The sequence below is a fragment of the Anopheles gambiae genome, chromosome 2 (assembly GCF_943734735.2).
Source record: "Anopheles gambiae chromosome 2, idAnoGambNW_F1_1, whole genome shotgun sequence".
NCBI classification, from domain to species: Eukaryota; Metazoa; Arthropoda; class Insecta; order Diptera; family Culicidae; genus Anopheles; species Anopheles gambiae.
In genome coordinates this window covers 79631550-79658047 of record NC_064601.1, presented here as the reverse complement: position 1 = coordinate 79658047, position 26498 = coordinate 79631550, and the positions used below count along the sequence as shown (strand labels likewise).

At 43.3% G+C, this 26498-nt stretch overlaps 1 protein-coding gene and 1 non-coding gene across 19 annotated transcripts in view; one reads left to right on the top strand and one right to left on the bottom strand.

The window, feature by feature from the left end:
• Positions 1–26498, top strand: part of LOC5667193 (protein dead ringer) — a 105391-nt gene that overhangs the window by 18152 nt on the left and 60741 nt on the right. For all 18 annotated transcript variants that reach the window (XM_061643082.1, XM_061643081.1, XM_061643066.1 and 15 more), the window contains exons 3-5: positions 9713–9870; positions 9941–10458; positions 11577–11677. In XM_061643082.1, the coding sequence (XP_061499066.1) occupies positions 9818–9870; positions 9941–10458; positions 11577–11677 (672 nt within the window). In that variant the 5' untranslated portion in view covers positions 9713–9817. The remainder of the gene's footprint in view (positions 1–9712; positions 9871–9940; positions 10459–11576; positions 11678–26498) is intronic.
• On the bottom strand, positions 2962–3034 carry Trnak-cuu (transfer RNA lysine (anticodon CUU)). The gene has a single exon. It is a non-coding gene; the product is annotated as a tRNA-Lys (tRNA).

Below are 26498 nucleotides of genomic sequence, written 5' to 3'. Positions count from 1 at the left end.
TTAATTTGTTTGTTTGTTGTTTAATCTGTTTCGATGGACCCAATGTGGTAGCATTATATGCTATTATAATTTTGTCTTGCTTAATAAGACTTGTGTATTCCTACATCACTTAGTGCACGATTTAGACCAGCATCTCGTGTTCAGCAGTTTTACATCATAGGATAAAAGTTTTTATCATTCAAATTGAGGTCTAAAGTGTTTACAAAACAAACAAAATCCTACATTCACATGTTCATACTGTAACTGTTTTCACAGCAATATCGGAGTTCAAATCCCCTTTAAAGCATGCAATGGCTTGGCATTTGATTGGTGATTATGTGCTCAGGAAACGTGACCAACGAACCGTGGCTAATTTTGGGTGCAATCATTACCGCAACCGTTACGGTCAGCTACTAAGTTTCTCAGGATCCCTCGCTTAGTGCTCGCTTCCATTTTAACATCGCCCCGTATGTGCCAACGGACTGCACTGATAACGCCAAGAACAAAAGAGAAAGGCTGGTTAGTTGACCAATTGTTATCTATTTTTGCTCAACTTGTTTTAAAATCTAATCGATTCCTATCGAGTATGGTGCTTCTCGCCTTTGTTCGCCCTAAACCCTGGTATTGAATTGCGCAAAATTGAGTGCTACTTTACCGAGCATCACAGGACGGTACCGCCCCTTCGGCTGCATGCAACGGCAATGGTTTATTTACGTAAAAGGCACAACTTTGTAGGCGAGCGCAAGTATGTAGCGTAATTTTATGCACAAAAGGCGCACGATAGGGGCAGGACGACGTAGCGTTGCTCTGTTTGGAAATGTCGACCCATCGGGCAGCACGTTCAATACTGTAAAATCAATAAAAGTCCCCAGGAGGTTATATTCTGGAGATGAAATATTCATCGTTTTGTTTCGTGGTACAATTTCTAATTAATATTACATGACACATTAAAATGATTTTAAAACTTTACCATGCAAATGGTATAAACCAGCACATTGGCAGCAAAATGAAACGTAGTTTAAGTTTTATTTTACGCCAAGTTTGCGTTTAAAACTGAAGAAGAACGATATTAATTCCACACCATTGCATTTCGTATAAGTACATTTGCTTCATTCCTGTGCTATTCATCGAGTTCCAAAGCAGCTCATGTGAGCTCATAGCAAAACGTGAACACAACGTTGACCGGTTGGGCACGTTCCGAAGTACTTACGGGAACTGTACCATAGAATGAGTTTCTACTAATACCCAACCTTCCCCCAAGACACCCACTTCCACCCTGTGCGTTCCATTTAAATTAAAATCCATATGCAATATCGAATTTCCTTCGTTTATATTCACCACAATTTTTATATTGCTATCAACGTGGCCGACTGTCAACGTGAGCGGACCAGTGCAGCACCGAGTAGCGGCCAGGTGTACCGTCTCGGCGTAAAGACAAGCGTCTAGCGGGCTTCCTTCCAGGGAAGCCACGCAAGAATGCGCCTCTCAAGACACACTGTGTACGCCCGCCCTGGTGCCATGAGTAGTTGGTAAGCCAAACGAAGACGATTTGATTCCTCTTCGCAATAAACTGCAGTAGAAACAGTATCCTACTGGAACAGAAACGGAATGATATCATAACGAAAGTGTCTTGCCGGGCCCGGTTCCGAGCGGAAGGATTTGAAGGATTCAATTTCATACCGTACTTTGCCTTTAGCTCCGTACCAGTACGCCTGTCTGGCAGGTCAACGAACACGCTCGATGGGTATAAAGCAGATCGATACATAAATCATAATGTCATAATGTTGCCCGCACCTCGCCAATCCGGACCGCCTCCGCTAGCTGCTGCTGCTGCTGCTGTCCCAGTACAGTTTGCTTTAATTAAGTTGCTCGGCATTCGGAAAAATACCCGCACGAGCCACGAGTAGAAAAGTGCGCCTGTCCTGACGCACTGGGGGTGGGGGAAAAGTAGGCATATTAACAGTGCCCCGGGGCCGCGTCCAGACAGTTGACAAGCGTGGTAAAATCGTCCGGTACGAATTATGAACGCTCGATCGGGGATGTGAAAATGGGTCGGATTCCATTTTTCACGCCTTGTTTCTGGGAAGCATTGTCGTGTTGTGCCCCTAATCGATCCACTACGAAATTTGGTAATTGTATGGGTTGCGGGTAGTAGAGCTAGCTGCTCGGTCCGGTTTGATTGACCCATGAACTGCGGTGCAAGGGCGAGATCGCGTGAGGAAGCCTTTCTGTGACAATTCAATTTTTGGTCGGTTTGCAATAATTTATCTAGGGGTACGTATTCTACTATATCCAGGGCTTGCAGATGATTGAGATCAGAGATATCTTCCTCGCAGGGTTCAAACATCGAGGATCGTTGGGATAGGCAATCAAGCCTTGCGGTAAACAGTATCGCTTTTCCCAAACAATGCGCCTTTTGCTGGTGTATAATTGAGAAATTGGGGTATGAAATGTCACCATGAAACGGAGAAGCTCGTTTGGCAAACATAACAAGACCCGCATTGCAATCAATGGTCAGTATCGTTTCTGATTCCTAACAAGCTTTGCGGGTTAGTGATATCAATTGGATGAATTATAATGGTTTGTTTAAGGATGGTTTTGATTTTCAAGGGTAAAGGAAGGAATTTGGTTTTTGGATCTGTCTTAATTAAACTTCATTTGAAAACAACCATTTTAATGTTTGTTTAATCAGTGTGGTTAAGTATGACGTAGCAACGTTAGAGGGGACAAATATGGTATCAAAATAGGATGTTTTTTGCATCATCGTTAGTAGAAAGAAATTCAAATATTACAAATTCACATACATTTTACGTCATTAAGATTGTCAGATTCGGCCAGATACGGCCAGAACACTCTTCATTGTCGATCATAGGCGCAAGAAATGAATTAAAACCTCTCTTCGTAAATGTAATCCACCACATAGTCTGGATTAAAATTTTTTTGTGCAATAGACAACTAAAAATGTAAAAAAAACAAACTTTGCGCCCAACGTGGGGCTCGAACCCACGACCCTGAGATTAAGAGTCTCATGCTCTACCGACTGAGCTAGCCGGGCATCTGTTGGGAGGGGCGCCTATGATGATATCGCGTTCTATTTGTACAGGGTCTATTTTTGTACATCTATCGTGTGTTGTAATTCTATTGCATTCTGCGGAAATGGTAGTCGGAACAGCACATTCGCTGTTTCGAATTATGACTCATTTGTTTTAGAAAGCTAACCGCGGAAGGAAAATTGTTTTAAAAACCTTAGAAAATTTGTCTCATCTTCAATAACACCTTTCAAATAGCTCCAATAATCGGTGTTTATCATTTGATTAGTTAAATTTCTTTATTTAATACCGATTTGTTTCTCTCGCTGTCTTAAGACGAATAAAATAAGTCATAATGTATCATTTAGACTAACTGACAAAACGTGATTCTCTATCGAAGCACGACTTGAATGAAATGCAGTATAAAAAGAGTTATTTTCTAGACCTATGCTACACTAACAAGCTTAACGTGGTTCAACGCGCAATGCTGATCTGCCCGAGGTGTATGCAAATGAATGGAAGAAAGATAAAAAACACGATGCTCTTCTATAGACAAGTCATAATTATCGTTCATTAGCATGTGCTCCATGCACGAACATGAGCAGAGAGCCTCCTAGCCCTGTGCGAGGTGCCGAGAATTCTTTTAGCAAATCACGACCGCCTCTATGCCATAGCGTTGTTTGCATTAAAGCACCTAACACACTCCACACACCACTGTTCATCCGTGTGTGTGTGTGTTGGGAGCGGGATAAAATCTTCACATTACATTATCCTGATCATCATCATCATTGTTGTCCGTTTGATCAAGGAAACGGAAAGTTGGGCGTAGGAGCAGCAGAAAACGAATGAATGATAAATAAAAAAAGCTGTACGCTTTGCGTGAATAAGCGAGCAAATATTGATTTTACCCTTACGAATGTATTTATCGTCCGTGAGCTCGCTCGCCGGGCCTGGACTGGGATGCATCGAGCGCAATACCGATGCAATACCATCCGGCCGGACGGAATGACCCCCGCCAGAAACCAAGCGACCGGCTGCCGGGTAAAGTCGGACCAAAGTCACACATTGATATTAAAAGGCTCTTGACGGTTGGACGGGTTGGCCGCGGTGAGTCTCAACCCAAGGGGTCGACTTTCTTGTTTGTAATAATGCATTTCAATCCCGCCGTCCTCGTGCGCGCTTGTCTCGTGTCTGTGTGTTTTTTTCACGTCCGAGGATGCTTTATTGTTGTAAGCCATCGCCTGAAGCCCTACCGGCTGGCTGGAGACTACTTCGTACGGTTGAACTATAAAGCTTTATATCGCACGTAATAAAGCAGGGTCTGCTGAGGTGTGGAAACGGATGAACCGGGGAGAGTCTTGGGACGGAAGAAGGCATGTTAATCTATGATGGACCACCTAGAAGCAGCAGTGCTCTGGCTGGAAGGATTCTCCAGACTAGATGGTAATACATATTGCAAATGGAAAGCACAACATCTGCAGTAATCTGGAATAAGCAGCGGCTACGATGTCCTAAGATGACTTCAGCTTGTCACAACACAATGGAGGACTGACGCGGGCCAAACATTTTTGCACAGTGCACCATGCAACAAAGTAGCTTTCTTGAGTCGCACAGAGGGTTTAATATGTCCGTATGCATCTTTAATCAGTTTCACAAGCAAACGCAGGCAAGATGTTAAACATAGACCACCATATAAGAAGCAATGAAGAGGTGTATGTAGTAGAAGCATTTTTGTTAATATTAATTAACCTCTTCTTTTGTTTGATAAATCAACGGTCAAATTGATTATATAAATAATGCGGTGATGACAATAAGACAAGATGCCGGATGTGTGTGTCATCGAGATGAATGGGAAGCACACGAGTTTGATGACAACACGTTTCTTTAAATAACAAAATCGATGCTTGATAAATTCTCCGCAGAAATACCGGAGATGTAAAGAATCCAAAATCAAAACCTATATTTTAAAAGATGTAATTCCATTTTGAGTTGTTTAAATGAAACCTCGAACGCCTTACAAATGTACTGCCTTGTTTGACGAACGAATCAATCACTCCACGTTCCGGCATCCACCTCAAAAAATTGATATTTAAGACAAACCGAGAGATAAATGAAACTGTTTGTTATCTTATCCGTTCCTGAAATCCGATTTGCTTAAGCAATTAATGTATATCTTACAAAATATTTGTTCAAGCGTGGAATTGAATCACTTTTTCGTTTCCCCCTATTGGACGGTAAAGTAGAGGAAATCTAAACGAGATATCCAAACAAGTGCGAAACACCAAACCGAACTATAAAACCAATAAACAGCGCCCCTGGCCCGGCACTCCTGCCGACGCTTCAGGAGGATTGGCGTCTTTGTTGGCGGGCTTTTATGTTGCCCTCTCGGTATTGCTACGGGATCGGAATCTCCGGGGCATAAATAACACTTGTTGAACTGTTCGGGCTCTATCTTTTCTTCTAGGTCTAATATTTACATTACATTTTCGGAGCAGCCCGGAGATGATGTGAAGTGGTCAATCCTTTCGTGATGTGTCCATTTTAACAAAAAAAACGACATAAACGAACCATCCCTTGTGTCAGCTTTGTCGTTTCGGGATGGGCGGAACATTATTGATCAGTTAAACATAAAAAAATCGTTGTTTTTTGGAACCGGTAACATTTACTGAACATTTTTGTTTTGTATTGCGATTAAAGTTGTAATTTTCCACATTTTCCACTTTTCAATAATTTTTGTCCACCTTCATAATGCATGGTTGTACCATCTTCAACATTCTTTGTTCATATTGCAAGTTTGTCATATTTCATCATTCAATACACATGAGAGCGAAGAGTGATTGTACTTGTGTTGATTTTCAAATTTCCTGTTTCCTTCCCTTTGATGATGCACCATGATGTGCCGCGAGTCGGGCGAGTGGGTTGATGCCGATGACACGAATCCGTTCAACGAAAGGCTTGTCTTGTGCTTTATTTCTTCCTCCTTTCCACGAAGATTACCCTCGGATCGGTTGGGTAGGAGGAAGTAGGCTCGAATATTAAAGAAAGCGGATAGTGGAGAAGTGTTAAATGATCGACAAAGGGAAGGTGCACCGATTCGGGAGGGTAGAAAAAAGTATATCCAAGAAGAAAAATCAAAGCAAATTATGTCTCTTCCTCCCTCAGGGCTGGGGCGTTATTTGCTTAAGAAAAGAATTTCATTACAAAAAAAAGGCCGTAAAAAAACGTGTGTGCCTTAGAACGTTTGTAGCGTCGCGGAAGCTACAGAACGCCTCCCAAAAGCTGACATTTCTTCCACGCTCTTCCAAGATCGAAGATCAATTTGCTTTCATATTGTAATGCTATGGAAATTTCACTGCTGCGGCTGCTGCTCACTGTTCTCGAGTGTTCCGACATTCGGATCGTGTGTTTGCGGTAACGTTTTACAAGCATTGTCCAATTGGCTGTGCCGTTGTGGGTGTGTGTCTGTGTGTTTTGAGCGTTTTTACCATTATTATTCGCCCTTCCTGGCCACTTCAACCCGTTTCCGATCACTAGTGAGTTTCTCGATCAATATCATCCCACCAATGGTGTATCTGGGGAAACGTGAATTTTTATTATCCCACTTCCGTTATGGCGTCAGAAAGGGTTATTTTGAAGTGCGTCAAACACACAAATCCTCCCATCATCACTACCCGGGGAGGACGCTCCAACGTAAACGTTCGAATGCGGAACGGGGAGGTACAGATTCGGCTTCATTTAAATGTCTGTTAAATCAATAAATACAATGCGTCTTCTTTTAACGCCGCTTCCGCTAGATGGTACCAGTCCTCGGCTACGATGAGTCAGGCACGATAAGGTGTGACAGTAGAAGACAAAAAAACCATTGCATAGGGAAGAGAAAAGTCTCACTGCCCGCTATGTAATGAAACGGAGCATGTTGCTGATTTCGCTGTTCAATGGACGCACCCATGTCCGGCAAAGCCCAGATTGGATACGTACGTGTTGCTTTGCGCCATCATCACAGGATTGTTGAGGTGTCGACTTGTGGGTCTGGACCGTTTTAATGATTTGATGTGAAATAGGTTATGTTTGCGGTATTAATCATTGGCGTATAGTTTGTGTTCGAAGATAGCATGGTATTTTGTGTCGATATCGTTCAATAATTTGTTATTGTATAAACAATTCATAAGATAATGTCTTATCCTTCTAGCCATGCAAACCCTAAGAAAAAAGCCGTTACTTCTGAATACAAAAAATCTTTTTAGCCTAACGAGTAGGCATCATATGCGAATATATCAACTCTATCCTAAACTATTTCATTTATGTATTAACTTATTGTACGTTACTCATTTCAGAGTTAGAGTTACTCATTTCGATTGCAATAGTCACTGGTCTATTCCGATACCTACGATTCATAGAAGTACTCACGTACAGCAGTTAACATAACCTCCAATTTTTTAATGAGTCATTCTTGAAAACAATTATTCTTGTATCACACTATTTTTTCTAATCTCCAGTAACGCAAACAAATTCATTTTTATTTTTTATGTACATTTTTTTCTTTGATACTTTTTAAATGTGTCTGGTACAAAAATCAAAAATATAAGGCTTAGTAAAATGATATATTTTTAAACATAGAGACGGTTTCGTCATGGGTTCTAGCCTAGAATGGACCTTCTCCCCTTAGCAAGGACTGACTATCCGGCTGCGTGGTATTGTTGAATATATCTCGAAAGTCGGATTAGGCCGGCATGTCCGTGTAGGACGTTACACCAAATAGAAAACAAAGCTTTGTGTATGAAATGATTTGAACGCGTGTGATTTTACATAACTTAAGACTGTCAAAGAGTATAAACTACCGCAAATCAAACAAGGAAAGTTAAAGCTGTTAAAATAAATGAAACGCTGGTGGTGAACATTTTGCATAAGCAAGTGTATTTAAATTGCCATTACTTACTTACTTACTTACTTAATTATTTATCTTTATTTATTAAATTGCCTTTACAATCGCACAATTTTGAACAAGTAAAAATACATTTAAAATACCTCAACACTGATCCCATCGCATTATAAACCCCGAAAAACTCTTAAACCAGCTCGACGAAACAGTTCTTTGTCACATCATAAAGCGAGAACTAAAACAGCTTCATCAGCACGCCTCCTATTAACACTCTCGGCTGCTTGATCAAAAGCATCTTGTCATATCGTTCGGTCGCTGTCATCGCAACATTTTTTCCCCTCTTCTCCTTAGTGAGCAATAAATTATTCAATTAGATTCCATCTGCACCGGGCGTCGAAAGGCGTCCGCGGGTATCGTAAACAGCAACCTCCATCATCCGGCATGTCGCCGCACTATCAACAGAAACACGTTTCCTTGCAAATTAATATTGTGGTTTTTATTTATTCACCTCTTCACCTAGAGTCGCGCTTTGACCGCACATGACCCGCCGACGATCTAAAGCGATCCCAACCCCTCTCAAAACGACGGGACCCCCAAGGCAAGGGATGGGCATGGGGATGTAATAAAATTCTTAAATGATGCTGGGAATGTTTTCAACCGCCTAGTGTGTGTCTGTCGGTGGTGACACTCGGCAAGCGCCGTGCTTCCATGCGTGTGCCATAGTGGGCCGTCTATCTGACGCCCGCCTCCACCCTGGCATTCCTCGTCCGGAATCAAAATGTTGTTAAGTGTTAAATAAATCGCTCCCACCTTGCCGCATGACGCTTTTCTTCCCCGCAGACTGGGTACACGCATAAGAAGGTACACGCTTTCTCTCACACCTAATGCGAGTTTCCCTGCCTCGCAGCGAGCGCATCCGGCAGCGAAAGAAGGGAGCGTAAATATTACATCAATTTCATTAATTTGACAGTTTAATATCAGTCCAAATCCACTGGCTTATAAAAGTGGCTATAAAAGTGCTACCGATGCGTTGTATTTTATTTTTATCGGTCGGCAGTTTGTGGAACGGGCGCCCCCGTTCAGTGGGCACAAGGGTACGACGATCTGATTGGCTAGATATAGGAAACGGTAGAGTAGCGGCTAATCTCGGTAGCAAATCTCGTCGTCTTTACTTCGGTCAGCAGTCCTGTGCTCCTGGTTCCCGGGAGTGTTGATCTCTTCCGCGAAGTGTGTGTGCGGGTTCGTTTTTTTTCTACTGGTACCGCACGTTCCGTGGGTGCCAGTGACGACGCTAACCAGACGGAAGATCGCGACCCAACACCGGCGACAATGTATCAAAACGAGTGTTAAATATATGGACGTGTCGGTTAATCTTGCCGGGACAGTTGTTGTGTCAGCGTCAGCAGAACGTCGTTGGGGATGCAGCAACGCATCGGCAGAGCAGGCCAGTTTTCCCACATGTCTCGATCATCACGACGCTTTTCTCAATCTCGATCGTTTTGCCGATATGGGAGGGAGATGTTCAGAACGGCGGGGTTTATTTTTCCTCTGGTATGCTATGATCTGTCGTGCTGTTCATAATTAATTGTTTTCTGTCCTATTTTCACCTTCTCCGGTAGTGGGGAATATTCCGCTTTTATAGTAAGGGAGTGTTACCGCATAATATTGGTAGGATGATGTTTATATGCTGATATGTTACAATAATAGCTTTGTCGTATTTAAAAACCCTACAGTGTTTATTTTCAAGCATCTGAAACTTTTGTAAACGTTTGTCCGCTTCCCTGTATTTATTGCACCTTTTTCATCGTTTCCATTCTTCCCACAGTCCCACACGGCAGACGAACACTCCGATCGCGAGACGGATCCCGGCCGGGAAGGTGAGTCGAGCGACGAGGGCGTTAATGTGAATCGCCCGTCGCCGGACGCAAAGATGACATCCGGCATGGAGTTTGGCAGAAGTCCAGACCATCACTCGGAGCTAAGGTAAGCGCGATTGACCGGTTCTAATTAGGAGTGTATTAATTTGTACCGAAAAATTCTTTCCTCCCCACAGCCAGGCAACGGCCGCTGCAGCAGCGGCAGCCGCAGCAGCAGCCGCAGCCGCCCAGTTCGGGGCCAACCATCCGCTGGGCGTGCTGAGCAATCTGACGGCGCTCAACATGAACGTACCGGGGCTGTCCGGGCTGGCGTCGGGGCTGGCTGCGGGACACCATGGGGACGTGCTCGAAAAGCTGAAGATGCAGGTGCGCGACATGAAGGTGGGCGCACTGATGGGCGAACAAATGGCGGCTGACTTTGCGGCGCTCCATGCTGCCTCGTCGCCGTTCGGGGCCGCTCTTGCCGCCAGCACTGCAAACGGAGCCGGCAACGGCATGGGCATGTTCGGTTCCGGTAGAGATGAAGCACGGGGTGGAAGTGGTGGGAGTGGTTCTAGTGGCGGTTCTATGAATGTTGCCAGCGGCGGAGGAGGAGGTGGTGGAGCTGCTGGAGGAGGTTCACAATCGCAGACGGGGCCACAGAATGGGAGCAATTTTTCCTTCACCCTTCCGAATGCACCGATCAGCAAGGATGGTAAGAAGTTTCTTTTATGACATTTTATTGATTTTTTTTTCTTATGATGCAGAAATCGCGAAGTCTCAAAAATTAAAAAAAAAAAACATTTATTTTAATCATGTATTCTTTTAAATCACAGAGCTTTTAGACTTCACAATTTAAAAAAAAAATGAATTTAATCGAACATCATGTTAATCCTTTGAAGAATCTAGAAGTCATATTGTAAGATGTATTAAATTTCATATTTATACTAGGTTTCTAATGATCATATCTAAAAGCTAAGACTACATTTGAAACATAAAAATTTGGATTTAAGGTCGATTTAGACCGCACGTGAAATTTAACGCGAAATTTTGTTTTTTTTTAATATATACATAAAAAACAATATTTAAAAAAATAAATAATATTTATTAGGATATAGTCTATCATACACGAAAACAAAGGATATTAAATTTATAATTAGACTACAAAACATATTGAATGATTAAATTAAATGCATTTCCCTGAAATTCACCGCTGACCATTATTTTTTGATCGAGGAAATGCATTTAATTTATAAATTGAATATGTTAATATCCTTTTTATGTTAATATGTTTATATATAATGCTGCTAATATATAATTTAATATCCTTTCTTTTGGTGTACGATGAGCCCTAGTCTGATACATAGATAATGCAATATAGCAGAAACCCCCAAAATTTCAGGTTCAATATCACATGAACTGTAATCCAGGCTTTAGATGAAAACTTAATGATACAATTGATGAATTCATCGATAAAAACGTGATGATGCTGCGAACGAGATATTTTATCTCTTTTTTTGTCTTCTTTCATCATCCTCCTACCAAAATCATCCAAGTAATATCCAATAAAAGAATTGTTGTTTCCTTGCTACTTTTTAGCAGTTCCAAAACTAAACGTTAAATAAATATATATTTAATAATGTTAAATTTAAAATAAAAAGTAACCAAAACAAGCAATAAAGAAGCTCGCTACACGATCAAATTGGCTTCCATATGAAGCATCACATCCATACTTTCATAAACCGGATATCATCGCAGAGACACAAACAAATTGTTGCACGGAACCCGTGGTATTGAAATCGCATTTCGCTTTCCAATTTTTAATCACCCCAGGCAATCCCGGTTCCAATTCGTCAACCTCGAGTGAAACGTCGAACTCGTCGCAACAAAACAACGGCTGGAGCTTCGAGGAGCAATTCAAACAAGTACGACAGGTAAGTCGCCATCCGAAGGGAATGCGTTACGGAACACGGGAGCCCGAACCAACCAACCAGAAGCCGCACCAGCAGCAGCACCACGTTTATAAATGCGTGGCGTCCTTTGCGGCCCACATTTGTGGCGTCGATTTGACGTCGAGGGACAGGGCTCAAAGTCCCGTGGAAAGGGATCGTAATTTCTCAAACCCTTCTCCCGTGTCTCCCGTGTTGGGTCGTAATTTTGCAATCAAAAGATTGCATGTTTTATAGCGTGCACCACGAGACTGGCCCGTGCTGCTAGGTGCTAGCCCGTTTGGTTACGTTTTATTTATTGCCTTCGTTAGGACTGCCAGTCGGCCAGGCGGATTGCACTTCCTCGAGTGCAAAATGACGCTCGAGCCGTCGAGAGGAGCAATCCGCCGCAGCATCAATATTTATGGTTACAATCATTCATGATGTTTACAATTTTAATTAACTATTAATGCAACGATAAATACGCAACGGTAGTGGATGGATCGTTCAACGCTGTTCATTCAACGGAGCGCTGAAATGTTGTGGAATTAGTGTTTTCGATTTGGAATTGCAATCTGGGGAGACTGGAAGGGTGATCATTTTAACACTCGTTATAATTTCGAAACGTCAAATCACAGCAAAGCGAGGTGGTGCAAACAATTCGTTCAAAATTGCCATTCGTTGTAAAACAAAACACACTTTTGCAGCAAAAGCTTATATGGCAATTAAACACTAAAGCTACAATCTTCTCTCTCTCACCTGTCGTTCGTCTGTTCAAATGCACAATCCACTTACCTGTTGCTATAAATGCAATTTCTAATCAAAGAAAGGCATCTCAGCGCTTAGTGCTAGATACACAAACCCACTCTACAGGTGAAGTGCTGGTCACATGTTTGCTCGGGCAAGATAAATTACATCCATAACATGCTGATTAATTGCCGATTCAGAGTCAATAGCACGTTTCTATTAATTAATACTTGCCATCATCATCGTCATACGTGTGGTGTCGAGTGCTGTGCGCACGGGAAAGATGACCATTGCCATCATCAAGTGGCGGAGACGCGTTAGTGCAGTGTGCAGTTTGCAGCCAGTATTGGCTGCATTATGTACACGGTCGGTTACCATTACGTATGCTTCCGTTCCGTGTGGATGGTACATCTACTTGCCTCTATTTCAACACTCCGAAGGTTGGTTTTTTGTCATCCATTTTATTGCCGTTGTCATGGGGATGAATATTCATTTTCCGTGCAAACGGTAGGAGCCGTAGGCTGGCGTAGATGATAACTGGGGGCGGAAAACTGTACGATCGTTGGAGGAGCTCATCAGAGCTGCGTGCTATTGCAATGGGTCGTCGTACATTCAGCTCTGCTGTGTGATGCATTTTAGCGTGGAGCTCGTATTAAGTGTGTGATTTCTCTATTTGCTTGAGCTAAAATCCGTGAGTAAGGTTCGATGAAAGGGCACTTTGTAAGGGACGGCAGTTTGGAGACGTGTCTGTTGGCTTTATTTTGCCAATAAAAGTCGGTTTTATTTTGCGCGACTATGCAGCACGTACTGAGGGAAAGATTCAAGTTGCTGGAACATTGTTAGTGGGTTAGGTTAGGCAAAGCTTACAGCGCTAGGGTCAGTATGACAGTTGAGAACTGCAATATTAATCGTTTTATGCTAGATTTAATAGATGCCTAATTTTTAAAGTTTCTTCATTGTTATGATTAATTCACAGCACGATTTGTTTTTCATAATGTTCTTTATATGGCGTAAGTTAAAATCAAATAATTCAAAAATATTTGAGACTAGCTTTCAACAATTCGAAAGAAAAGATAAAAAAACTTATTAGATAAGATAAAAAAAGTAATACATTAAGTTATCAAACGAATTACGTTTTATGTATAATAATAAGACCAATTGGCTTTTGGATATGGATTTATGAAACTGCAATCTCTGTAACTCAATTAAATGCATCTGCATGTTCCGTTATGACGAAGCAACCATAAACTGTTTGTCGTGTTCATTATTATGTTCATGGTTTTATAGCCCCCAACTGGCGTGATTGTTTTCCTTTTCTTCTTGCGGCCAAGCTTCCCCTTTCGTAAACCAACAGTGTGCCAGCGAAGTCTCAAATCCGACCGTGAAGAAAAGTATTGAACCGACCGTGCGACGATCGCTCGGCATACCCCCTGCAGCAACGAAATTGTGTACAGTAATTTGATATAAATTTTCACATCGAACGAGCGGGGACGAACCATTGAGCCTGGTGTCCCGTGTTTGTCCCGACCCTGCTGTTTGGTTACACCGCGTGTACGTGTATTTCTTTATGCATACATCCACGCTTCATTCCACCGTCCATCATTGGGCGATGAAACCGCCTAGGCCCAAGTGTGGGTCCTTCGATCGCGTTGTGTCGTTGTTGCGGCCACATTTACGGCTCGTCCATCAACTTCGTCCCGGGCACTGTATTCGATATTATTATTTTTCATGCTTTTACTAATCGATTTGCTGTCTCCTTTCCGGTTGCTTGCATGCCCTAGATGACGGTTCTACCAACCCTCTGCCGGGTGACAGACATGCTGAGGACGGGGCCTGAGGTAAAGTCATCGCGATATTGTAGTTGATCAGATGTCCATAAATAGCTCTACGGTTCCGTGAGATTGTTTCGTTTAGAGTCGAATTGCTGAGAAAACGTTGTACACAGGGAAAATGGAATCCATTGAGATCGATCTTTGCATACTGGTGTATCCAGAGCGATGTGAATCAACGAAAATAAAAATCATGTTCATTTAAACAGAGTGGTCTAAGAACTGTTTGAATTTTCAAAAATTGGGTTTTTGTATAAATAATCTTATAAGTGCTATTGAATTTCTCAGGAAAGATATATTTGCAAGATTGCAAATATTCACAATCGAACCCCGTGCCTACCCATATGAGGTGTTGGAAAATTTGTCGAGCATGTCCACCGGCGATCGTGTTTGCGTTCTGTCTGACACGCCGCCAGCGCCAACGCTGACACGGTATGGCACCGTGTGACACCCGACCATCCGGGTGAAGCATCGATTGAGCATCTCAATGAGTCAACCTAAAGCGCTCCGCATTGATGGTAGATGAAGCGAATAAAACAGTCGGTAAAGAGAACGAAGCAGTTCGTTTGTTTGCAGTTCGTCTCCATGCCGGACCGCGGATCAGAGCGCGTGATGGGACGCGCGTATGACGCGGCAATATAATTTGACATAATGTCACGTTCGTCTAATTAAATTAGCTTCGAAGTCAAACGAATCGAAACCGAATACAATATTGCAGGAATAAGGAATCTCCTGGTTGGAAACGGAGATAGATGAACAAAGTATGGACGCGATGTATCAGTCCTTGTAGATGTTGCTGGCAAGATGTTGTTGACTTGGGATTTAAGGTTGAGCCTGAGATCATTGTTCGATCGATTTCAAGATCGTTCTTATGGATTGTACATATTGTTGCATTTGACCTTACATAAAATTATTTGATAATGTTTTACAAAGCGTATAACAATAACAATGTCTCAGATCTAAGAAATTTATCAGATGTTTAGTTTTACTATTTCGATCTTTGATATCGATTTTTCCACTGGACAAAACACCTGGAGGTATTTATCATAACAATGTGACTACTTATTGCAAATCAACATAAAGCTCAAAATTCCAAAGGATGCATTTCCTCCCCAAAGCCACCCCGTAACGAGCGCGTGAGTCGTGCATTAAGATGAGGTAACGCTTCTCCAATTGCCTTCCACCACAATTGGACGAGATTAAGTGATCAGAGTGCAAAGGAAAATGAATCCATCGCTCATGGCATCCCAAGGAAAACTAAAACTAAGACGGGTTGGATTAGTATTCAGCGGTTAAAACCGACTTGCGTCGTATGTGCGAGTGCATCAGTGTGTGTGTGTATGTGTGTACATTTTGAATAGGCAGTCCGCTTGCCAAACACATCGCTTCACACTGCACTGAAATTGAAACCGAAAAATGGAAGTCTAACTGTGTGCCTCCGCGTGCGCCAAGCGCGGCGAGACAGCGATGAAAGTCCGTCGAAGGTCCTGTCGTGACTGCTGCGAATGGGTGGAGGCAGAGTGCTGGCGGGATGGCTTTCATTACGGAATGCACCACTCACCACTCGCACAGCCGATGCACCGGTATCGCGTATGTTCATTATTTTGCAGTTGTAATATATGCCGATGCATTTGTCTTTTAGTCACATTTCAATTTCGTCGGCAAAGCGCTGATTCTCTCTTTCGGTACCGGGCACGGGTGCTCTCTGTCTAGCACGGTGCTGCGGGCCGTCAGAGCGGGTCGGTTTGTTGGCAGACGTTCTATGTTCCGCAGCATACAACATAGTTGATCGTTCGTCCGGGACTAGGGAGGGGTGGCACGGCATGGCGTTGAAATGCATTCCGGATGCGTTTTCTAAGATGCGCATGCTTATGAATACGACCAAGCAATGGCGAAGGCGACCCAACACGGTGTCTCCACTCAATGTGCTTGCAATGTAATACACTCTATGTCGAGAGGAATTGCGCAACATATTCATCTATGTTGATGAATCGAGCGATGGGTCGATTAAAGGAACAGGAGATGTATTTTCAAAATATCTCGATTAGCTGAGCTGTTCGTATACGCTTTAAAAAGTCTGCGAAAGTTTAGTTTTTTCATCGCTATAAAATAATAAACAATATCTAGCATTCCATTCGATCGATTCTTTCGTAACCTTTCGTATATAGATTGCTTGCTTCGCCAGTTTCTACACTGACAGGTTCAACGATACTCATCATCCAATGACAGCTACATTAGGATGTGTGTGTGTGTTTTTTTCCTGCTCCACTACTCAACTCGGTTGATTCTGTTGGTGAATAATTTCTGCGAGATGAAATCCATCCTGCAATCTTTCACCTTCCCGGCTGAAACGCGCCGGCTGTTTTTATTCGAAGCCAGCGTCATTTCGTAGGATCGTTTGGAGGGGCCTTCTTGTTTGGGCCATTCGTTTTCGTTGTTTGCTGCGAGGTAAAAATAGCTTCCAATGCAGCCCCGCGTGCATGATACGATCAGTTCGCACAAGGATTCGTCTGCATGGGGTTGACACGGTAACTGTTGGTCTAATCGGTTGAGTTCGTTCGGCTGTTAATTGAAGCAGAGCAACGATTTAGTTTGATTTCTGTCAATATTTTCTCCACGCGATCCATCCCGTCGCTTCCATCCCGTCGAGATGAAAGAGTTCAGATCGCTTCAGATGGAGTCCAGAGTTCAAGGTCTGTGTCTTGAAACATACATAAAAAAGGAAGGAAAAACGAAACGCCCGTCTTCGATCTATAAGAAGGAAATTAATTGGTTGGTCATGAACCGTTTCATTCACGATTTTTTCCTCTACCTCAGTTTCTCCCGGCACGTCAAACGTATGGCTGATTTGGATTTGAAAACGTTGCCTCCATCCTGGAGTGGCAGTCTTAGGATACTAAACATCGGGCCATCAGCACGACGAATGAATGATGGAATGATCGTCTTCGATCGGCTCTCCTCTAGCGATGGGAGTTATGATAATTTTCCTAAATTATTTCATCCTTCACTTTCTCAACGAACCGCTTTAGGTGGGGTAAGCTGTAAGGGGTACTGTTATTGGCAGGAAGGGAGGGAGAGTTTTTCGAGACAGGTTTTTCTTTCCTATGGTATATAGTTGGTCTTTTTCCATAAAATAACATAAAAGAGCTCATGCGCCAGCCTCGCCACCGCACACTGGCGAGAGGGCGAGGGAACAGTATGAACGAGGTGTTGGAAAGTATTCAAATTATATTAAATAAGCTTATCACGAAAGCTTCTGTATTTGGAGCTTAGCGTTTTCGATCGGACATCGTGTTGTTTAGGGCTTCTCTTCTTGCCTTGTTTCGCATCTTCGCGCCGTCTCCGTGTCGTTGCATGCCGGGGGGCATCCTTCGGACATCCTTCCTGCGAGGCAGAAGAATTAACTCAGCGCTCAACTGCTGCAGCCGGGAGTGCAAGTGCAGTCTGCTTCCACGAGCACGAGGGAATGACGGGAAGGAAACTGCTCCACAGCCTTCGCCGGTGTGCGGTTATGCAGAAAATTGTTATCACATGCGTGAGCATAATGATGCGATTCCGGTTGCGATTGTGCATTCGGGAGCTGGGAAATAATATATTTTAAAGATATCCGCTTGAGCACCGCTGCATCGGGATCGCGCTGGGCTGTCGGATGTGCAAAGCGGAGACGCGACGGAAAAGGGAGCAACAAAAAGCTGTGGCTGTAACTCGTCGGCCCTGGCTGGGCCTTCCTTCCTTTCGGCAAGATTGATTGGTCAATTTGTTGTTCGAGCTGGCTACTGCAGAACGCAGGAACGCGCAGAATTGCCGTGAGGTAGAGACTGCTTCGACGCATTGTGGATTTTTGGGGCAGCTGATGCATGCAAATTAATTTTCAACATCGTTGGATGTGAAATTCGAACCGAAAACTGCAGCAATCTTGTTAATTTATCATTTTGAAAGTGTGTATCTTGGGCAAAAGAAATATAGCGTGTACACCGCGTGTACCGAATTCGAATCCTACAAGGTTACATTCCCTATCGCAGCCAGGTAGGATAGGTTTGCTAAGATTTGCGAACGTTCGATATTTCATTGAGTAAAAGCCGCAATCGAACCTTGTTGCACTTAGCATTGTGCTATTATTTTAGAACAGTCCGGTTAAATCGGCAGTACCGTTGGAACGAAATTCTTCGGCAGATTAACAGGCAGCCGAATGTGATACGCAAAACAAGGCATAGGCTGCTGCGCAGCAAATTATCATCAATTTAACGAGCCGATCGTTAAGCAACATACCTGAGATGGAATAATGATGTTGCTGGTTGCAGAATAGCATCATTCAGAGCGTTCTTTGGAATGTAGAATCAATATACTAATTGAGTTAACACGTTTGCGGGTCCAGTGCAAAGCTTTGCGAGCCATTTTTATGAATGCACTTAACTACTGTGTACTGTGCTCTCTCAGTGTTCCGATTGGTAAAATTTAGCCCAGGATTTTGTTGCTATGCAGCAAGTTATTTAATCTGTTTCACTTTAGTTTTTGAAACCCCCTTATTGTCGTAACATATGCCTTGATCCGGTGTCGCAAAAATTGAAAATTACTAAAATATTCTCTTTAAATGCGTTGGTAGTTAACTTCATACCAAAGTGATTAGACCATGTATTTATTTATTTATTTACTTCATTAATTGCATCTAGCTTTAGCAGCCCACATACAATACTTAAGCCTAGACGTACATCTATACTTGTGCAGAGCTCCAAAAATCACGCAATTTTTTTGGACATTTGGGAAAACTAAAGGAAAGATCTACAACACTATAGCAATCATTGAAAATTTTGGTCATACTAAGCAACGGATCGTTAGCACAGTAGAGACGAGAGCGGTGGTCAATGGCTAAAATTTGTCGGGGTCTTAAAACTGTGCTTGGAACGTAAAAATTTAGCGAAGACAACAAGTAAGGAGCATCGATGAGTCCAGTCAACAAATTAAACATGAATAACCCCTGGTCCACTTACCTACGATTCTCCAAAGTATCGAGCCCTAACAATAAACAGCGCGACATGTACGATGGAAACTCCAATCGATTTGTCCATGGCAGCCTACTAATGGCAATTCGAGTGTTTGTTTCTATCCTATCGATTTTTGTCATTCGAATCGGGGTCCACGCAACAGACGCATATTTAATGATCGGACAGACAAAACAACAATACAACGCTTTTAGACTCAGAGGATCATGAAACATACGGCTAGACCTAAGTATTAAACCTAAAGCCTTATTTGTTTTGGTAATAATAGCGTCAAAATGTTGATCTAGGTTTACAATAGAGTCTAATAGAACACCTAAATCGCAATAATAATAATAATTGAATTTGCAATAATTGAATTGCCTTGTCATAGCTAGTAACGGTTCGTTGTATTCATATAAGGTACGCCTTTTCTCACCAACAAGGAAGTTACGAGAGCGAAGAGGACTCGAAGGCGCGTATATGTTGATCTTCTCTAATAAACAAGGGATGGCTAATTCGTTGTTTAATATTGTAGCTACAAATACACATTGGTTTACCTTAAAACAGTGTTCGAGCGTGTGTAGGCCAAGTAGAAGGTAAAGCGAGCAATAATTTGGCATGGTGGTAAGTCCTCTGAATTGGTCGCATTTTAAAGCAAGTTTTGTAAACTTCCGTTGTATTGCCTCTATTCTGCCTCTATTCTGCTAATGCAGTACTCCACACACGAGCGCACAAGACAAGTAAAAAACGACTTAAGACATAAGACATCATTACATTCACGGAATTGTCGAAAGAAAAAAACCTAGCATCTTGTATGCCTTATATGAGCTCAATAACTGATTAAGTTATGTACGATGTCAGCTCCGTATGTCCGTATGTCGAAGATTAAGCGAAACACGTGGTTTTATAGTAGACTATCATTTACTTATAGTAAAGTCATTTTCGGTATGCGATGACGTGATTGATGTGGTCAGTCCCTCAGCCTCTTGGAGGTGTTTTGGTGAGGCATCCTCATTCATGTGGTACTAGGAATAACCCATAAGCACTACTGCGTATGCAGTTGGCTACAATTTGACAAATTGTAATGCAAACTTGTAAAAGCTTATTTATTCAGTACAATATTTATTATCTACACCTGCAGAATCAGTAAATTTACAAACCTTCGCTCCATACAAAACAAGTTTCACGAAGAAAAGCAAACAATTTTCCCAAGCTTTTCACCAAGCAGCTACCCAAATCAATGCGGCAATATTTCAACGCTATTTACGATGCCGCCACAATTTTTTCGGTCATGATTATCCACCTTCGCCCAATGACATTTACCGCGCCGAGACCACACAGTGCCCTTTGTCAGCGCCAAACGAATATGCACCAAATCCTGCTTCAAAATTAGCGAAAACCATTTCACCCCCTCATCCCACATTCACCCATCATAAAGTATTGCAGTTTAATGGGCAGCTCGCTAGCCTGCTGCAAACCGTTTTCTCAAGGAATTCGCTTAGATGTTTGCCGGTTTTTCGCCGGTGGTCCCTCGCTTTCGCAAAATCCCATCGACGAGTGGAAGTGTGAATTGGCGTACGTTTCACGAGCGATGATTTGTGTCCGTGCGCCCGATCATCGGGAGCGCTCGCTCGTGCAGGCCGGATTAGGCATTGGCGCGTGGGGAGAGGGATCAGGGCACTTCAACCGAACCTCTAGTACGTGTGTGTGTGTGTGTGTATGTGTGTGTATGAGAAGTGGCTTGAACGATGCACCAACGATCCCGCCAGCACATTCTCACAGGCCGTGCGGGACTGCAATGCGGGAATGTAGAAGTGCAGCACGGTCCCAGACAAGAGCGAATGCGGGAGGTGCCTTTTGCTCGTTTGTGGCAGATTAATTTGCTGATAGACGTTTTATAGTGTTTTACATGATGTACATTACTCTTTTTCGCGCCCTTGTTCGGTGCATTTATCATGATCGCTGGCAGGGTCGCTCCGGCGTCTCCGTCGGGTGGATACAACCATGCGCTCTAAAGGTGCTCCGTAGATGGCGGGACAGAAATGAGAAAACGATGTATATCCAAGAGAATGCTAATTTCGCTCAGCTTCAGGTTTGCCACATGCACCAGAGGATATACAGTTTGCATCTCCAGTGTGCGTGTGTGTGGGTGCATGCATTTCTTCTCGCCGGTGTGCTGAACTCGCACAGTCTTGTGGGCTTTGGGTGACTGGTGGCAGGAGGCAACCCTTCCATTCGGTTGCATGTTCAGCGTGATTGCAGTGGCACGACGCAGGCATTAATTTAGAAGGGCTTTTTTTTAAATGTATCATAATCAAATGCTTGATATGTATGAACATGTTTAAGCGAGATATTATGTGATATTAAACATTGTTGCATTTAGTACAAGTATTAGATAAAATGAGAACTTATAGTTGTTTTAGTAAAATTGCTGCGGTAATATAGTATCGCGTTTGGATTTGCAGTATTGCATCTAAAGGTTGTTGTATTTTTTTTTAACATTGTACATGACAGACGAATTATCTGTCTATCTATCATACCCGCATCACCCCAAACCTCGCGTTGAAATGTAGCTAGTTTGCGTACTTTGTGACAAAACGTTTCGCATCATCGTCTGATTGTTGCATTTGTATAATTTTAACAAATTGAGTGTCATTTCGCTTGTTTGCGTTAGATACTGGCACCAAACGATCGTTTCATCTTGCACCTAGCAAGTTTCATCATGCCCGATGTGTTACAATTATGCTTCCAATTCGATATTCCTATTCGATGTGGGCTGCAGCGTGTTGCAGAGAGTGTTGAGTTCAAAGATTAAGCGCTTCAAATCACTCATGTAATGAATCGTTCCTTCGTCTCATTTTCAACAACAACCATCGCAAAGGCACCAGTCAGTAAAGCATGAAGCAGAGAGGAGCTGTTTTGGGATCGCTGTGAAAAATTGTGGTCGTATTATGTGTAATATAAATTTTATTTCCTTTTTTTTGTTTGTTGCTTTACGCTGTACCCACAGCACACACCACTACAATGTAACCGCAGTAAAGTCGCAGTGTCTTCGCGCCCCGCTAAAGAGCGCAACATAAAGGCAGCACAAAAAAACGTACACCATTAATGTGAACCCGCGCTACAAATTGAATGAAAATGGAACTCTTTTAATAGAGTCAACAGGCACGAAAGGGTGTGAAAATGCAGGAACGACCGAACCGTTGGTGTCGCATCTTTGGAGCTTTATTCAAATCCGCCCTATCCATTTAGCAAACCACACAGCCAGCCGCACTGGCATGAATGAACTCGCTTCGCTCTTCCGTTCACACACACCGGCTGTTGGTCGACCCGGTGCCCTGTCACTAGCGCTCCGCGGGAATCTCGCGCCTCCTCGCGCCTGCCACCGGAACGGATTGATCGACGAGGATTAAAAGACGTGAGAGACGATCTTTCATATTCTGTGGCTCCTTTCCACACCCTCGCCACTCGCTCCCCTCTCATGCATGGCCGTGTGTTTTGTTTTGTTTGACAAAACGTTTCGCTGATGAATGGTGCCCGGCAATCTGCGGGTGGGATTATATACATACGTTTGCTTCGCACGTTCACCTGCACAGCGCTGGAGAGCGCAATAGGTTGCAGCAGTCCTGCGGAGGGCAGGAACGATCGGCAAAAGGCTTCTTGTGACTCCCACGGGGCCCGATCGCCTGAATGGCGTCCGTTTGTGTGCTCGGAGTGTGGTAATTATTTAATGCCCAGTGCCTCACATGCTGTTTTGTGGAAATTGATACATCAACAAACCTGGCCGGAGAGTGGCGAGCAGCACAGGCAGCGAGGCAAAGTGAAAAGCGATTGGTAGAAAGTAAGATTATGGCAGTATTTAATATTAATGCTCTCGTCACCGACGTTAGCGAGTTCGTCGACGATGGGCGCGTGCGGGCGCGAGGCTTTTGCCTCATCCCCAACCAGACGCCGTGTGGTGTAATTATTTTCTATTTTCAAATTATATTCAAAATGCACCCATTTCTTACGCGAGGCACAATATTTGTTCGGTCCTCAGTTACCCTGCATCATCTCCGTCCTGCTTTTCCCTCCCCGAATCTCTACTCCCGTCCCCCGATCGGTTCGTCTCGTTCGACGCAACCTGGAATCGTTCACCGTAGCCCATTGTTGCGGCCATCCCAGGATCCCGGTGGTGGCGAGTGAACGAGCGGGCAAGTGAGCGGACCGGCGAAATGATGAACCGATGACGCTGAATACGAGATGACGATCGAACGTAATGCCGACGAGCGCAACATGATAAATTGTTTTGAATTATTCATTCTTTCAACGGCACGGAGCGATAAATTACCGACTTTTAACGAAATAAATAGAAGTCTGTAAATGGTGGAGCAGCAGAGCCCGCATGCATGGAGCACTGGTACATGGCGGGCGAGTATTTAATTTGCTGTAGGAAGAGATGCATATTTCGGAGGATTATTTACGGGTCTTTACGGAGCGCAAAATGGAATGTATTAGATTGATTTTGTTTATTCGTTTTTTTCGATTTTCTCGTTTCGTTAGAAAATAATTGAAATTATGAAATGATTGCCATGTTTCACAAATATTTGTTTTGATTTTGTTATGTTTTATTACAGGTTCCAATTTTTTATAGAATGTAACGAAATTTAATTTTAGGAATATTTTTATAAACAAAGCAAACGAAGTACAATCTATGGATTTTGTTTTACTAAGCATGAATTGAATTGTGTTTTTTTAACATTTATAACTACAATGGAACTAAAAACTACGAACTTGAACTAAACTTGAACTAAACCTAAAATATTGAACTAAAACAAAACTTAAATTCAACTAAATTTTGTATTTAAAACTACATTTATCTCAAGTTTTAGATGTGTTTCAGAGCATTGACTCATACTACATAAGATATAAATACGACTTAACATTTATTTTTAAATTGACTAAATTAAAAATATTCTTGTAATTTACAAAACTCAAACTTTAAACGACTTTTCTGAATTGATTAGCATAACCCAATCGAGCATGTGCTACATTCCAAAATAAAGAGATTTATCATTGCGCTATGCACTGCGCATCTCTAAGTGCTTGTCAAAAACATCTCGCTTTGATGGGTGTGGGTCTGCCATCATACAATTTGCATCCTCCGTGCTCTATCGGTTGCCAGTCCGGGGGAATATTTAGAATCTTCCCGTATGCTTTACACTGCTGCATCTTTGGTAGTCAGCGGCCACCGCCGCTGCTGCCGGCAGTGACAACAAATGAGGGTTGCCGCTTAATACCCACAAGCCAACAGGGCCACGTAAACGCCCCTGTCCGAGCGTCCATTTGGCCGTTCGTTCGGCGTTTTTTTTTTATTTTCTTTCTGCCCGCAAAACCGTAGACAGACCTGAGACAAATGAGACACGGGCACGGTCCTGGTCGTAGGCCAGTTCGGATAGCACCCGGTGCAGCGCAAACGCGAGCGCCCTTTTGGCCTGCAATTGGCACACTCAGTTGCAGTGCGCGGAAAGAACACAACGCGAGCGAAAGGCACGAGGTTTCGCGCGAATCGCACGCGTACTGTGCCTGCGAGATATAAAACTAGTAATTACCGCTGATTAAAATGATTCGTACTAATGATCACTTTCCGCCATTGTTGTTCGCGTCCTCCTGCCCCGGTTCCTTCGGTTCGGAGTGCGGCAAGCGAAAGGGGTGTGCAACAAAACTCGCTAGAAATCTTCCTGACTGTCTTCCGCGTGCAATATTGTATCCTCCAGCAATTTCTTGCAGTACCACAGTGAAGTGCGCGGGCTTCCATATGTTCCAACTCCATCGCAACACACATCCTGTCAAACTCTGCCCCGAACGGAGGGAAGCTATTCGTGTGAAGTGTGAGTCCCGGGACATATGTTCTCCGCAGGTTCGCTAATGTTATTAATTGCCCAGGCCCGTGCAGTTTGCCTGAACTTCGCTTTCTTTCCGCGAGGAGGAGGATAGGAGGGCGAACGACTTTGGGGGGACGGTGCCTGCGGGTTGAAACGCGCTGCCGATGCGTCGTGTTCTGGTGCAATATTCTAGCCCCTAGCGTACCTTTTCGAGCGGCCAGCTGACCGTGAGAGCAGAGTGTTTTGTGTGGCCAGGAGTTATGGTTTTAATTATCAACCGCTCAGTATTCTTTACATGTTTCAGGGCTTGTATATTCGACGTATCGGTTTGTGCGATGCACTGTGATCAAAGTTTAGTCTAAATTATTTATGACTAGATAGCTAATCTTAAATTATATTGCATGGAAAAAAGCATATGAGCAGATAGAATTAATGTAATTATAAATGATTGTTATAAAAATATTACCGTTGCTATGTATTTGCTCAAATTGTTTCGTGATATGGAAAAGATAAAACATTGAAATCTTAGCTTTGTTGTTCTACACGATTTTACACATTCTTTTAATGTTCAATATAGACACTTCCCTCTATTGTGTTGGTACAACCGTGAAAAGAAATTAAAGTACCCTCTCGCTTCGGGATAGCATCAGCCTCATCATCACCATTATCATCAACAGCATCGTCCCGTGAGCGGATAAACGCACTTGAGTGATTCTCACACTCCCTCACTCTTTCGATGCAGGCATGATGCGGCATGAACTGCATCACATGCAACACATATCAACGGGCAGTAAAAGGGCGCAGAACGCTCTCCGAATTTCCGATCCCAAATCCATCCGGCGAGCGGTCGAGGAACGTCTATATTTAGTGGCGGGATTAATTTATCGATTGTCACGGCTCGTTCCGTGCTGGAAAGCAACGCTTTTCCCTCAAGGCACGCCTGCCGTGCCATCGTAAAAGGATGTGCACACTGATGCCTCCGTGGGGAATTCATTTTGCTTGGGCCGTTTTTCCCCCTTTGCGCTGGCCTCCTCAGCGAAGAGTCTATTAATAGTGATCACTTCATCAATTTCCAATCAAAATTAATCGTCTTCGGCTAGCTTTCGTCTCGCTCGCTGCTGGGGCTCTCGGATGGTGATGAAACAAGGACGATCCCTCTGTTGCACGATTTAATTAGAGCCCGGTTTTTGAAGAAGATGCTGTGCTGCCAGCGATGAGTGTGAGGGTGAGATATGGCGAGATTTTAACGGCCCCGTGACATCCTAATGACATTCTGGCGGTGCAGCTTTTCTTGTTCCCTGATTCGTTTTGTTCAACGAAAGTGGTCGGGTGTCCCTGTGTCCTTACAGGAGCATTTCTTGTCGGGGTGGGATTATTGTCGGAAGCTTAATCGCGAACGTGAACAGCT